Below are 15659 nucleotides of genomic sequence, written 5' to 3' on the forward strand. Positions count from 1 at the left end.
AATGTATACTTTTCACATTTCACAGGGTTGATCAGAAGTTGATCTTGTAATACTGGGAAATGCCAATGGGAGGAGTTCAGAGGGACATCATGATTGCTCTTTTGTAGTTTTGTCCCAAGTCAGTGGGATGAAAAACATTCCCAGTTTGGAGATTTGCCTTCTCTCTTTAGCTCTTTTATGTTGCTGGGGGGGGGGGAGGGACAGAGGGAGGGGAAGGGAACTGAAAAGCTATACTCTGGTGGTCGAATGTCCGTGGGGTAAATTTGTACTGTTCTGTCCCCCACTGAAGGTGTTGAACGTATGCAGAGGCTGCATGCCCGTCAGTGTGTTCGGAATCATGGTGATGGTGTTGGGTGTCATAAGTGGGATGTCATCAGGGGACCGGCGTAGCGTGAGGGTGTAGTCCGGCGGGCAGGTTAGTCGCAGTGTGTCGTGAGCCTGCAAAGATTCACACTCATGATCGTGTTCCAGCTGCTTCATCTGCAGAGACATGATCTCTTCATTCTGAATGTGAGCGATATCATTGGTGGTATTTCTCTGGGGACTCGGACGCCTGTGTGTCTCATGGCGTCTCTTGTCCTTTTTGTAGTAGAGCGCTGCAAATGCCAAGATGTTGAGGAAGAGTAGGGATGCCCCTACAGCAATAGTGACGCTTAATTCGGTGGAATAATCCCGTTTGGTTTCAATGAGGACAGTGGTGTCTTCGGGCCCTGTTTTGTGAGGGTCCTTAGAGTGTTTGGGGTTGTTGGCAGGAGTGATAGCTGGACGTTTGGTTGTTGGCCATATCTTAGCAGGCGATCGCCGGGTACCATATGGAAAGGATGTCATGTCTGGAGGAGGGACTTTTGTGGTTGTTGAGACATACTGGAATATCTCATTCAAGTTGTGCAAATGGGGGACAAGTTCCAACCAGAAGGCAACTTTTGTTGCTCGGTAGTGATCCCTCACTCTGGGCTTCAGGCCAATATGCAGATACAGCTGGTCTTTGGGATTATACTTGGACCAGGCCACTTCCTCAAAGCGGTTGGGTTTTGTGTGAATGAACTTGGTGTCCTGAGGAACTGGCTGGTTAGGATCACTGGGGATAGAAGGAAGGAAAAACAAATAAAGAAAGGTCACACTCTTCCATATTTGACAAGAAAATCTCTTAATGCAATAAAACTGGAAGTGGCAATCGGTTCACTGCACATGTCTATTGATGAGCATAAAATACAGAAAGAGCAACAGATATGTTCTGCTTTAATCAGAGACACACCTAACATCTTGTCTCTTCCTTTAAAATCCCCCTGATCTTTATCTTAGAAGTAAATTCCCATAGCTGTATTATGGTATGTTCATTACACTTCTATTTTTTTTTTAAATGCATCTAATTATCTGCCACCATGAAAAAAGAAAACTAAAGGTCTCTAGGGAAATTTTCCGTATTTCATGTTTAACTCCTCCTGAGCTGTAAATCTCAACCAGGAGTGAATTGGCTTTTGAAGTAAATATATAGATGTCGTAGTTGTAACAACTAAAAAGCGTTTTAAGAGTCAAATAAAAGTAGGCTTTGCAATTAGAAGAGGTTTGTAAATAAATGTGTGCAGCATTGGTTTGTTCTCTGTTTGAAAGGAAAATACCTGTCTGCTTGGACTCCTTTTGAAAACTGAGTCAGGAAAAGATGAAACAACATTCTGTCAATGGTAAGAAGTTTGATAAAATGGTACTTTTAGTTGTGGTGAGGTTAACATGTTTAGGATAAACAACACACTGTGCAGCAAACTCAGGAGTGCTTTGGTTGCTTGCCAACTATGAATGAAGAATTATTATTATTATCTGTACTAGTGGTCACAGTCAGACAGAGAATCATCAAGATTTAGAGATAATCCATAAAACATAGAACTCTCAAACATCTTTGCAACCAACTCTTTTAAGGTAACACCTCCTCCTTTTAAAAAGACACCAAATTCTAACTGCTTCCATTTATTTAGGGTTGGTAACATGAACTGTAAACAAGTTTCATGTTAAGTTTTATGTATTATATGATAACTTGGGATTAAGCATGGTAAACAGCACTTAGTGGATAGCATTGAACATTCAGACATGGCGTGCAGACTCAAACAAGCTAGGAGGTGCGGCACCCAGATCTGTTGCTCCAGGTGGCTGATTTCTACCTTCGAGGTCACTCTCTGGCAGGACCTTTACAAAGCAGCATCCAGCCACTGCATATTTGTTTGCATGGCAGGCAGAAGGCTGGGGGACCAGAAAGTCCTCTTTGAAGATCTCATGTCTACAGACCTTACCATGCATTGTACAAGATTCAAATAATATACTTGGCTAACTTTCCCCCTCAATCTGGGGCTGCAGAGGCAGTAAAATAAGTCATTTCCATGTCTTCAATTTTCTGCAATGCATTCACCTCTTTACACATGTGAGATCTGGAGCAAGCATTATAGCTCCTCTTGGGCCACTAATACTCACCTTTAGAGTGGATGATAATATTGAACTTGGAAATAAGTGAGGAAGAATAAAAAAAAAAAAAAACCTAAAAAATGCCCAGCACAGCATAAGAACTCAAGAAATATCTCCCTTCTTCCAGTGTGTGTGTGTGTGTGTGTGTGTGTGTGTGCGCGCGCGCGCACGCGTGCGTGCATGTATGATGTATACTCTGGCTGACAAGAAAAAGATTTACCTCTACCTTTTAACTGAATACACACTAACTGCTGTTCTTTTACTTTACAAATGGGATTTTTAAAAAAGAATAAAGGAGGACATGTAATAGTATAGGTCCTAATAGCATGAGCTTTCTTATTTATTTATAAACATTAATATGTTTGAGAAATAATCTGCTGTTTATCAATTTTGTATTCTTATATTTGAGGGGAATAAAAGTTGGACTCCATATATCATCTCCTATTTGTTTTATGTAATTCTTCTAAAATAAATTTTGAAATTTATTTTTCCTACTTAATTGGATCTGCCATGGAAACATAAGTCACCAATTTTTATTGTTCTAAAATAAATGGAAGGGAGTGTTGATTCCTGCTATTTTTCCATTGATCTGATTTTACCAAATTGGCTCTATTAGATGTGTATATCTTTGATTAGGCAGCAGGCATTTGGGAAAAAGAGTATTCTGTTCATATTGGCTACTAGGCTATTTTTGAAGGAATTCAGTGTATATTTGAAAGGTAAAGAAAATACATTTATTTTGCCCTCAAAGAATAGAGCAGAGGATTTGGAAAATCCAGATAAGTAAGCTTTAGCCTGATACAATCTATCTATTAAAGTTCTTGGAGATGCACAGTCAGAATTCGTCAACCAGGATAAACTCGTCGAGATTATTAAAGCCCAAGTCATTTTCTCTTGTCAAACACTCCAAAGACAGTCAGATCTACAAGTGGGATATCAGTGTTTTATTTTTCAGACTTGATTTCAGCATATGAAGTGTTTAAATTCCTGTGGGTAAAATTAGAGATTATAACGATTAAGGATAGAAACAGACATGGTCTTGTCTCCCTAGCAAAAGGCTCCATGCATACACCTTCCTCTGTATTTCCCAGCACCTAACATGTATTTCTATCTGCTCTACTTTATTTGAGATATAATCTTGGCAGTGGATAGCCAAATGCTTTTTTCACATTTTATGGTTCATTTCATTTGCTAGAGATAGATACTTTGATATCTCTAAAAATATCAGTGAACTCTCTCATCTGCTTGTTTAAGTAGCACTAGTTTTCCTGGCACATAAAACAATAGAGTAGTTAACTATGTGATACTAGACTAGACTATATCATGGACTATATTATGTGTTCAATGATTCCTCCTAGGCAGAAGCTTGAAATAACTTTAGGGCAATAAAAGTCACTTTTAAAACCAAATTTATACTGCAACTCTCTATAAAGCATTCTCTGTAAGTGCTTCTTTCTGGCTCTTTTCCCACCCCCAAAGATTTAGCAATGGTTGACTATACATTAATCATATGATACCAGCAAATTCCAAAGTAGAGATGGTATCTCAAGCAAACCAAAGGCAGAAACCATTATGCCATACCAATGCCAAACTCCTGGGAACAAGGTCAAAAATCAAAACATGTATTTGTTTTCACTTTGAGATATCATCTCACTCCAGTCAGGCTGGCTAATATCCGAAAGACTGAGAATGATAGTGCTGGAGAGGATGCGGAGAAAAAAGAACCTTCCTACACTGTTGGTGGGACTGCAAAATGGTGCAACCTTTATGGAAAATGGTATGGAGGTTCCTCAAACAATTGTAGATAGATCTACCATATGACCCAGCTATCCCACTGCTGGGAATATACCCAGAGGAATGGAAATCATCATGCCGAAGGGGTACCTGTACTCCCATGTTTACTGCAGCACTATTTACAAAAGCCAAGAGTTGGAACCAGCCTAAATGCCCATCACTGGATGAGTGGAAAAGGAAAACACGGTATATGTACTCAATGCAATACTATCCTGCTGTTAAAAAGAATGAAATACTACCATTCGCAGCAACATGGATGGACTTAGAGAAAACTAAGTGAAATAAGCCAGGCACAGAACGAGAAATACCACATGTTCTCACTTGTATGTGGGAGCTAATAAAAATAAATAAATAAATATACAAACAAATAGGAAGAAAAAAAAAGATACAACAATCACAGTAATTCCTTGAACTTGTTAGGACAAGTGAACAGATGTGGCGTTGATGGGGGAGGGGGCAGAAAGGAGGAATTGGTAAAGGTACACAAAGCTCAACTACATTGTATATCGATAAATTTAAGAAAAAATAAAATAAATAAATAAAAAATAAAATAAAATAAGAACAGAGACAATAAAAACAATATGCATTGGTTTTATTCATTGTTGTGGAACTATCCTTCCATTTCTGAATTCCAGTAGCATTGAAAATTGTTGCTATATATTGCATCGTTTCATTGCTGAAAGTACTGCTGGATGTTCGCATCTTGTATAGAGAACAAAGTTGCCTAATTCTCTTTCCACACAGAACACATATTGAATCAGTCCCTGAGCAATACGCATGTGAGTTCTATTGATGAGTTATGGCCAACCCCTATGCCTGTCATTCCCAAAGGCATTTTATATGACAAGGATTTTAATTCTCTATGATCCTTTTCAGTCTTTGGAGATAGTTTTCACTTTTTCTTGACATTGTTTCTCATTGACAAAAACTTCCCAAATCTGCCTTATTTCTATAATGCCACTTTTTGTTTTCAATTACATCGTTCTTTTCCAGCTTGATTTTAGTCTTCTCACCTGGACCACTGAAATACCTCCTCACTACAGGGGAATGTTCCTCAGACATAGGTCTGCCTACCCACTTCCCTATTTGAAATGCAAAAAAGAAACGAAGACCAAAGATTGCTTAATATCTTCCTATTCGTTGAATTGATTTACAGGCTGACCAGGAACTTTGTCCTCACTTCTACTAAACCTGCTAATAGTTTCTAAGATGGGAGACCCTCTCCCTAATGCTATCATGAAAACATACTGATAACACGATGATCTGCAAGCAGAAATCCAATTGTCCTTCCTTCAGTCTCTTATTCCCTCTGTCCCTCCTTCCTTCCTTCCTTTTTTCCCCTCCTGCCTGCACATCCCTAACATCATTTTTCTGGCTCACCAAAACACAAAAGGTTGGCATACTGGGTATATGTCTCTTTAAACCTGGACTAAAGGTCAGAGTTGTTCATTTTGGGCCAAAAGGAAGGAAGGAAGCATCAAAGTACCAGCCACTTCCATCTGGGCAAAGGTGTGGACCGTAAGTAGCACTGAGCTGCTGTGTGCAGGTATAGAAATGATGAACTTGCATTAGATAAGGGTAGCAAAGCATGTCCTGATGCAAGTGATGCAACGTAGTCCTCTCTCAACAGCACTGTGTTGTGATAGACGTGTCACAAGATGTTCCTGTTACCAAACTCCTGCCTCACTAAGTGCTTGAAGGGAACCACGGTGCTATGCAACAGCATCCCTCAAGTTCTGAGAGTCACTGAGTGTGTGCTCTGGAGAAGAGAGTTAAACATGCAGGTAACACTGCGAGGACAGACATCGTTTATCCCACGCGCTGTTCTTACTGGTGCTACTTTGGTTCATTCTCCTGCCCTGACTATTGAAACCACCTCCTGAGAATCAGGGGATCTTCCTCTAGGCTGGAATGACCTGTGCCACTACCCAACTTAAAATAAAAAATAACTAGCGATGATTACGTGAGCCCTTGCCATCCATTGGAAAACATCTAAATCACTACAGTCTTCCCCCATTTTCTTGTTAAACCCCCCACCACTGAAATGCGATCACCTAAACTACTCACATTTGAAAGTGTACCGTGCATTTCACATTAGATGAAGTTCTGAATAACTTCCTTGAAGATTGAGTCATTCCAGTGACCTTCTGAATGAATTAAGAAGACTCACTTCATGAATATGCCCAAGAATTATTTCAGTGATGCCTCAGAGGGACTGGAGACACAAAAATAGCTTCTGCCTGGATAAAGTCCAGATTCTTCAGACTGACATTCGGTGCCCTGGCTACCGACATGAAATCTGCACCTGAAGCTTGTGACTCCAGTAGGATCGGAGCTGTCCCTCCTAGCTCAAGGACTTGTCTCTTCCCCATTTGCTCCAGCTACTTTAGTGCTTTGATGAAAGCTCAAAGCACCCTAAACAGACCATGAATGTATCTGGCTACTTTACTATTCCCTATGATACAGGCTATTTTACATACTCCCATCTATGTTCTCCAAATGAAGACTCTGAACCACAGGCTCTATGCCAAGGGATTTAAAAAAAATAGACTTATGTCACTAAAAATCAATAACAGAGGGAGAGCACTGTGGTATTTTCGATGCTCTCTCAGTCCTTAATGATGTCTTGGTAAAAGTACCAATCTGTTGCCAGCAGTTTTTTATCACCTTGTGACACAAATTAATTTCCTTTATCTTTCTCTCTCCATTTTTTGCTCCCCTTCCTCCCTTCCTTCCTTCCTTCCTTCCTTCCTTCCTTCCTTCCTTCCTTCCTTCCTTCCTTCCTTCCTTCCTTCCTTCCTAGGATAGTATATTTAGATATAAAGTAAATATGTTTGGATATAATGTGGTGAAGAAGGAACAGGCATGCCCTTGGTTTGGAAACCCTCGTATAAGACTTTACACTTCAAAAGAATGAAAAACTCGGCAAGGGTACAGAATGCGTGTCTTAGTTTCATCACAAAATTGGGCATGGTTCTGCCTTCACCAAGTATTACGGACCAAACTGTGTCTCCCCCAAATTATGATATGCTGAAGTTCTAACCCCAGTATCTCAGGATGAGACCTTATGTGGAAATAGGGCCATTGCAGATGTACTTGGTCAAGCTAAGATGAGATCATGAGGCAGGAGGGTGGGCTCCTAATCCAATACGACAGGTGCCCCTGTAAGGAGATGGCCTTGTGAAGACAGAGACGCACAGATGATGGCAGTATGATGACAGAGGCAGAGACTGCAGTGACACAGCTGCAAGCCCAGGGACACCAAAGATGTCCAGCAAACCACCAGGAGCTAAGAAGGAACACATAGAGATCCCCCCTGCAGGTGTCTGAGGGAGCTGAGCCTTGTCTGCACCTTCAGGTGGGACTTCCAGCCTCCTGAACGGTAAGATGATACATTTATTTTAAGCCACAGAGTTTCTGATACTCTGTTAAGGAGCCATATGAAACTAATAAACAAGGTTTACTTAAAAACACTTGTTGGCTTGACTTCAATCATTACCTCATGGAAGAAAGAACCTGTTGATGATAGACAAGCACCTTCATCTGTTGTCTGTACCTCTTCAATCCCCACTGCACTCAGCGTTGCTTTTCTCAGACCAAGTTTATAAAGTCTGACTGTTGAAATTTGGTGTCCTTACAACACATTTTCTACTCGATAAACAGGTTATTGCAAAATCCACAGAGCTTTCTTAAGCCGTTCCCCACCAAAAAAATAATACTTGGAACCATTGAAAAGATTAATACTTGCTATACCCCTGTAAGGTAAATGCGGGACTTGGAACTATTTCCCCCTCCCCGTACATACCACATTCCCCCTCCCCCTGGGAAACTACCCCTGGCCAAGGTAGTTTACCCAAGGAAAGGCATATCTCCTTTAAGACAAATGGAAGGCATTGGGACGCAGGTGCCCTGAGTAAATTAATTAGTAAGTGAATGTAGTGAGAACACTGATGTTAGCTACCTTGGTGCCAGGAGGGGATAACTTATCTACTCCTCCAGATCTCCTGCAAAGGCTGAGTCAGGTGAGGGTCTACCCATAAGCATGCGAATGATTTACAACTCTCCTTTGATCTATTCACCATGTAACTGTTGTATGTACCCCATGGCTAACTGGCTGTCATCAGCACCTCCCGTAAGTCTAATAAACTGATGTCTCTACCTATTTGCCAGGGTGAATTCTTTGGAATAGGCGAACACTATGCAAATGCTCTTTCAGATTTGGGGCTCCCACTATCCAACCCCGTAAGCATGGACAACTTTGCATCCCCAGATCCTCTTCATCACTCTGCACACAGCTCCCACACTGCAGTGCAACTGCAGTCGGGGACCTAACTCTGACATTTGGCATTGCATGGGAAGATTGACCATCCCACGGTGCCATGAGCATCTTCATTTTTAATTCAGTGTAAGAGGCTCAAGTTTAAACAAGGTGAACGAAGGTAGAACACAGGACACCTCATTAATGTCCACAATTATGTTTTTACACAAGAGAAAATGAAAAGATGCCATATTTGTAGTGACTTAAAATATTCGAGAGCCTTTTCTCTTATTGTTCGCGGAAAAATCTGCTCAGTGCAATATTGGTGGACTCTGTTGTAAGTGTGCTTTTTGTGTATTTTATACTTTCTACCACATTTAGGCCAATGAACGAACTATATATATTATAGACTATATCAAATTCTATAATCTATATACTTAAATATAGATCAATATATTAATCTCTATTAATATATTATTTATAATATCAAGATTATATAATCTATATACTTAAATATAGATCAATGTATTAATCTAATATTAATATATTATTTACAATATCAAGATTATATAATCCATATACTTAAATGTGGATGAATGTACTAACCTATATATTAATATATTATTTACATATCAATATTATATATATATTAATTAGATTAATATATTAATCTATATACTAATATATTTATATATTAATATTATATATACTATATATATAATCTATATATATATATACCTAAATATAAACTATATACATAATCTATATACTTAAATATATGCTAGATCCATAATCTATATACCTAAATATATACTATATACATAATCTATATACTTAAATATAGATTATGTATATACCTAAATATAAACTATATACATAATCTATATACTTAAATATAGATTATGTATATACCTAAATATAAACTATATACATAATCTATATACTTAAATATAGATTATGTATACTACTATATATAATATTAATACATAAATAATATATTAATACATTTTCTGTACAAATCCTTGTATTATAAATGCATTATATATTAGTATACATAATATATATTTGTATAACATATAATAAATACATATTTATATATGTATGAGTGAATGAACTATGTATATTATAGATTATATCAAGATATATAATCTATATAAATATGCAGTTCATATATTAGTATATAATTAATATATATTAATAATATATTAATATATAGGTTATATTAAACACATGTATTATAAATATGTTACATATGTATATATTTCAATAATAATATATAATAAATACATATTTATACATAGATTATATACTAATATACTGTAATATGTCATTAGAGGTAAGTAGTGTATATAAATATATAGTAACATATAATCTATATTTTATATAGATTACGACACATATAATCATACGGAAATATAAATATGCACATAATCTATAAATTAGTATATGTGACATATCTAAAAATATAAATAAATATATATTTACATTTACTATGAGATTTATTTCATTCCTGTGCTTCTGCAGTAAACACAGTTTCCCACATGCTCCATGTATTTCAATCACCTTATTATTTATCAAATGAGACAAGGTCATAATTAGACTTGAAACCCTGTGATCCGCTTTCCACAGAACAATCGGACATGTGCAAATCCTGTACCAGCAGGTAGGAACTCGAGGACGTCCAATATGCATGTAGCACTCTAGTAAAAATCTAGTTAGACAGAAAATATTTTAGGAGTAAAGAAAAAAATGGGTTTCCATTGATTTGGGGGGAGGTATGCCTGTTTTTGTTGCTCTGTGTGTATATGTAACACGGTCCATTCAATCATAGAAACCACACAAGCCAGGAAGAGGGACATGACGGATGTAAAGGACAACATACCCAGTTTTGGCAAAATTGGTCCAGTAGGTCATGACCACAGCGCTGAGCATCACATCATTCTTGGAGAAGTTGCAGCTGAATAGCTCAGTAGGGCCAATCATGGGTATGCCAAAGACGTAGGGGACTTCATCACCATGGGCTGAGTCTGCCCAGCTGGGCTTCATCTCACTCTGGCAGTGATGGTAGAACGCATAGAAGTAGGTGGGCGAGCCATACTGGGCATGCAGGTCTGCCGTGGCCACCGCGGGGGCCACCCACTGGTGGTCAGTGAACAGTGCCACCAGGGTCTTCCGTCGTGTTTCTGGGTTTTCCTTGTCTGCCCAGTCTGTGTACATGAACTTGATGGTCTCCCTCAAGGTGTCTTTCCCTTCTGGGTAGCCGTAAAGGTTGTCCACAAAGTTGGACACGGAGAAGTCAAAGTCGTTGGGTGTCACACCATCTTCATTGTCCACAATGCCATCCACAAACTTTAAGCCTTCCCCCTGGTTGACACCCAGCATGATGTCATAATTCAGGAACTCACCCTGCTCCATAAGGATCTGGGGGTCATCTGGAATGACGTCACCATCAATCACAGGGCCGAAAGCAATGTGGTAGGTGGCCGGGGTGATGGTCTGCTGAATGAGCTCTTTGTGGTTCTTATTTCGAAGGCATTCAACCATGTCGGTGGTATCCAGCATGTTGCAGCCGACTTTATCTGCCAATATCCGAGTGTACTTGGCAGGCTGGTAGTTCACGGCCCAGCTGGACAGGGCGGTCCCACTCTGGATGATGGCTTTCTGGAACAGACCTGCAGGTGCAAAATTGTGGATATGCAAATGAAAGCCCGCAAGACAGAAAAGCAGCTTTTACTAAGCAAAGAAGGCTCGGATTGTCTCTCAGGCATGTGAATTTCTGGGGAAACTAGCATTCAGCCTCTATCAGGGTCTCTTTTACACATTTTCGTTTCGATTTTCTTTCCCTTTCCCTCTACTCCTAGAGATTAATTTTATAGAGGGTCATTCTACACACACACACACACACACACACACACACACACACACACACACAGAGGAGTTTAAGAAAATGAATCTACATTGACACTTTCCCTGCAACAGTAAAAAGCAAACAAAAACAACCATGCAATTTCTTTATCCTTCCACAATTTAGAGTAGTTTTTGTTTTCTTGCTTCCAGATGCTGTAAAGACTCTCGGAGCCATTGTGTGCCCCATTTTCTAAAAACATGATTTGCACTCATAAGAGGTCAAAGGTCTTCTGGTGTCACAGGTGAAACCAGGTACAGTTTCGTTACGGGAAGGAAAAATCAACATGAGTCAATTTGGAGCTAATAATTCAGGGATGTGTTGATATTTCTCTTCCGAGTCTAATTAATCTAATATTCAGATTTTTACAATTAAAATAATTCAATTAGATGTTTCTAAAAATATCCTCAATTGGGTACCCAATTAACAAATATTTCCAAAAAATATATAAATAAATCACTAATTGCAAAATTACATCCTTAGGAAACCAGTTTTGCATATTTTATTCTGCCACATTTCAAAAATGCCCCATTTGGTGAGAAACTTAAAAAAGCTTGAGAAAAATTCTGGGTAGCTTAAAATTTTTCCATTCGATCAGGCTACCGTATGGATGTCCAGAAGTATAAAACCTCTTTTTAACCATGACAGGACAAGAGACGTTGGGCTGTAAAATCACAGCATCCTCTTTACGAACTCTTCCTGCTGTACCCATAAATTCCAGCATGAGTCTAGCGCTGAAAAAGAAAGCATTCCTCTGTGGGTCTGGAAGTTCATGCCCTGTCGATTTCTAAGGTCGTGTAAGCAATCAAATTTGAGGAAAATATGATTGTAATCAGAAAGATACAATCTTAAAGATTGGAGGATTGCCCAGAGATGGCACACAAGACTGAAACTTTAAACCAATCTGGCTTTTCCCAAGATGTCATCAAATCTATCTGGGGACCAATTCCATCCAAAATGTGCAAGTATTGATCTAAGTGTTTGGCTCTAAAGATCGATGATGTTTTAAAGCACCTGAAAAACAATGTCAGTATTTGATTTATCAAGGACATGCATAAGTTAAAACAATTAGAATTAGAAAAATGCTGCCAGAAGTTACCTTTATATTTTTACATTTGCAACTACTGGCAATCATTTTGGCAGCAGTATATATACATGAAGGGTCTTCAAAAAGTTCACAAAAGGATTTGTATTATCTTTTAATTCCATTTTTCCAGGAACTTTTTGAAGTACTCTGCTCTACATAACATATATAACACATATTTGTATGTCACGGAAGTAATATAATCCCTGATAATACTAAAAAAAAAAAAATTAATAAAGAAAGAAGATCACCCATGTTTCATACTTTTAAACACAAATTACCTTAGCAGGAGTTAGGATAATTCCTTTTTAGCTCTTTTTTCCTGCCTATAAGTCTTTTTTGCACAACTGTGCCTAGTATGTGCATAGCTTTCTACACCGTTTTTTAAGCTGTTGCATATCTTAAGTACAATTCTTAAATTTGTGTTGCTTTGAGTAAAGGAATACAGTTCTTCATAACTTTTCTATTTTTATCATTTCGTTCTTTGTTGTGATAATTATACTGTAATGAACATCTTTATAAAAATATCTTTTCTAAGTGCATTTTGATTTCATTAGACTAGATAAGTAGAAAAGTATTTCCTAAGGCAAACAGTCTGGGTATTTTATTTCATTTTTTTTTTATAGTTCTTGATTATGTGGCTGTGTCGTTTTGAAAAGCTGTCTTGCAGAAATGGCCAGTGAAAAGACTTTGTTGCAGGGAATAATCATTTACAGTCTGTTGGATTAAGTAATTAACACCCTTCCTCCAATTAGTTTAACTTACATGTGTTTGATTATTACTGAAGTTGGTCCTGCCTGCTTTCTAAATCAGGAACTGTAATGATATCAGTTGAGAAAAGTGAGAATCTAGATATTTTCTAAAGTGCCCTAGGAATCTATATGGCAAATGATCTATTGGGTTATTCACTTTTCTTTTTTTTAATAAAGAGCCAATACCAATATGAGACTCTCATTCCACCTCTCATTAGCTGTTACAAAATCGAGAACCAAGGAATTCAGATTTCAGAGGGCCTAAAAATCGTCATCGATTGAGAGTTCTAGGCATACACAGATTTGCCAACTTGTCCACAACAGTACAGAAGGCGAAGAAAGAAATGCAGTACTATCAAAAAATATATACTATTCTTAAGTGTATTTATGGATCCTGCATATCTTTTAAAGAAAGATATTCTGAGAATACTTAAAAATAATAATTCCGTTAACATGTCCAGTAACTCTGGTGAAACTGTATAAATCAGCATGATACAATTCTTAAGCTAACTGATGAAACAGAGCAAAATATACCACTACTGTGGTCACTGGGATCTTTATTATAAACACCCATTTGCACGTAGCCAGGTAACCCAGGGCTGGTTCTGCTTTGCAGATTTTCCCGCTTTTTCCATTGAGGCCAGCTCCGAGAAGTTACTACTCTGCTTCCAGAACCGATTGTGGCCAACATCTACAGACTTCTCATTCAAATCTCTTGTCTAATGTTGTATGGAGCTTCCCACCAATGGACAGCAGGGCATTGCCTTGGATGAGCTTTTGGGGAAAAACGTCAGGCTCTGCTGCAGGGCTGAGGGGTATGGAAGGTATGTTGAATGCCACGTTCACATCTAGGTCAAGATATCATTTTATGCATGTATTTTTGCTGTTCCTCTGCTTTCTGATTTGCCATGAGCAGTTTTCCTTGGCTATGAGCAGGGCCCTGCTGGGGGCTGGGGTGTGGGGGTCTTGAGTACCCAGTGGAACAGGAATAGGGAAGACAACCTGTGGACACATCCTGTGGACACAACCTGTGGACACATCCTCACACTGACTCTGTCTAGCAAGCCCCTCAGTTTATTCTGCATTTAGCTTCCAGTTGAGTCCTTTGCTAAAAGTTGTATTTGCAGGTAAGAGAGAGTAAGAGAGTCAGAGAGATGCAACTGTTCCAGGTGGTATCTATTGCTAACATGTATGTGACAAACATGTTCTTAACATTAGCAGAAGATTTTAAAAATTGACATGAATTAGAAAAGTGACTTTCAAAAACATACCGATCAAAGCCATATTGATGATGAGATCTATACCTCTGCATCCATTTTCCACCTATAGCTTCCCTTTCATATGACTTCTGCAGAGCTTAAACTAGAAGTTAATAAAGTTTAATGTGGACCAGGGAAAGTCAGAATAGCAAAAGAAGCTGAAGTGCTGGGATTTTGAAAAGGAATTATTTTGTTACAATCGTTGTAACCGACATCTAATCATCATACATTTAAATTAGGGAAACTTTTGAATGTGTTTGCCACAAAGAAATGATAAATGCATGAGGTGATGGATACTTTAACTACCCTGAGGCGATCATTATACAATGTACGTATGCATCAACACATCAGATTGTACCCCATAAGCATGTACAATTACAGTGTGTCTATTAAAATAAATACAATAATAATAATGATAGCATAAATAATTAAATAAATTAGGGGAAAATATTGTTAATATTGTAAAGCTGAGTTAAGAGAAGAAAAGATGGATACATGCAATTCTGGGGATATTTTGTTCAGATTGCCAGAGAGACATGGGTATGAGCTCTGTGCATGTTCATTTCTTGGTCCTGGGGATCTGCCCATCTACCATGGGGACACCTGTATTACCTTCTGAATAGTGTGATAAAGTCAACAGACTGACACAGGAGGCTCCGGCCCCAGAGCCAAAGATGGTCACTCGCTTGGGATCTCCACCAAAGGCTCCAACATTCTCCTCAATCCACCGTAAGGCTTGGATCTGATCCAGGAGACCATAGTTGCCCTTGGCTGCCTGGTCACCGGTGCTTAAAAATCCTACAAGAGAACACAGGATATTTTTGGTTGGCAACTGCAAGAAGCACATAAGCACTTCCATTATTTGAGAAGATATCTCATGATTTACCCTGTTCCTTCTTTCTCTGCCCACCTGCCTCAAAGTTATAAGAAACTCTGGAAAACATTTTTCACGGTGGAGAAATAATAATGGTTATTGTTTCTGTGGACATTACGATAAAATGTCTCACCTATGGGTATGTATGTGGCTAACACAGAAGGTAAAATTAATCTAGAATACTTATAACATAGAGCAATACCAGAAGGTTTTATAAATTTTACCAGGTTTGATGTATCACTTCTGTGCACATTTTTGTTTTCATTGGAAAAATGAAACAGG

The 15659-nt window shown here is 38.4% G+C and overlaps 1 protein-coding gene across 4 annotated transcripts in view; it reads right to left on the reverse strand.

The window, feature by feature from the left end:
- Window positions 1-228: 228 nt before the first annotated feature.
- NLGN4X (neuroligin 4 X-linked) overlaps window positions 229-15659 on the reverse strand; it is a 252749-nt gene continuing 237318 nt past the window's right edge. For all 4 annotated transcript variants that reach the window (XM_063083872.1, XM_063083871.1, XM_063083874.1 and 1 more), the window contains 3 exons: window positions 15116-15301; window positions 10386-11175; window positions 229-1078 (listed from right to left, as the gene is read on the reverse strand). In XM_063083872.1, the coding sequence (XP_062939942.1) occupies window positions 229-1078; window positions 10386-11175; window positions 15116-15301 (1826 nt within the window). The remainder of the gene's footprint in view (window positions 1079-10385; window positions 11176-15115; window positions 15302-15659) is intronic.

The sequence above is a fragment of the Cynocephalus volans genome, chromosome X, assembly GCF_027409185.1.
Source record: "Cynocephalus volans isolate mCynVol1 chromosome X, mCynVol1.pri, whole genome shotgun sequence".
Classification (NCBI taxonomy): domain Eukaryota; kingdom Metazoa; phylum Chordata; class Mammalia; order Dermoptera; family Cynocephalidae; genus Cynocephalus; species Cynocephalus volans.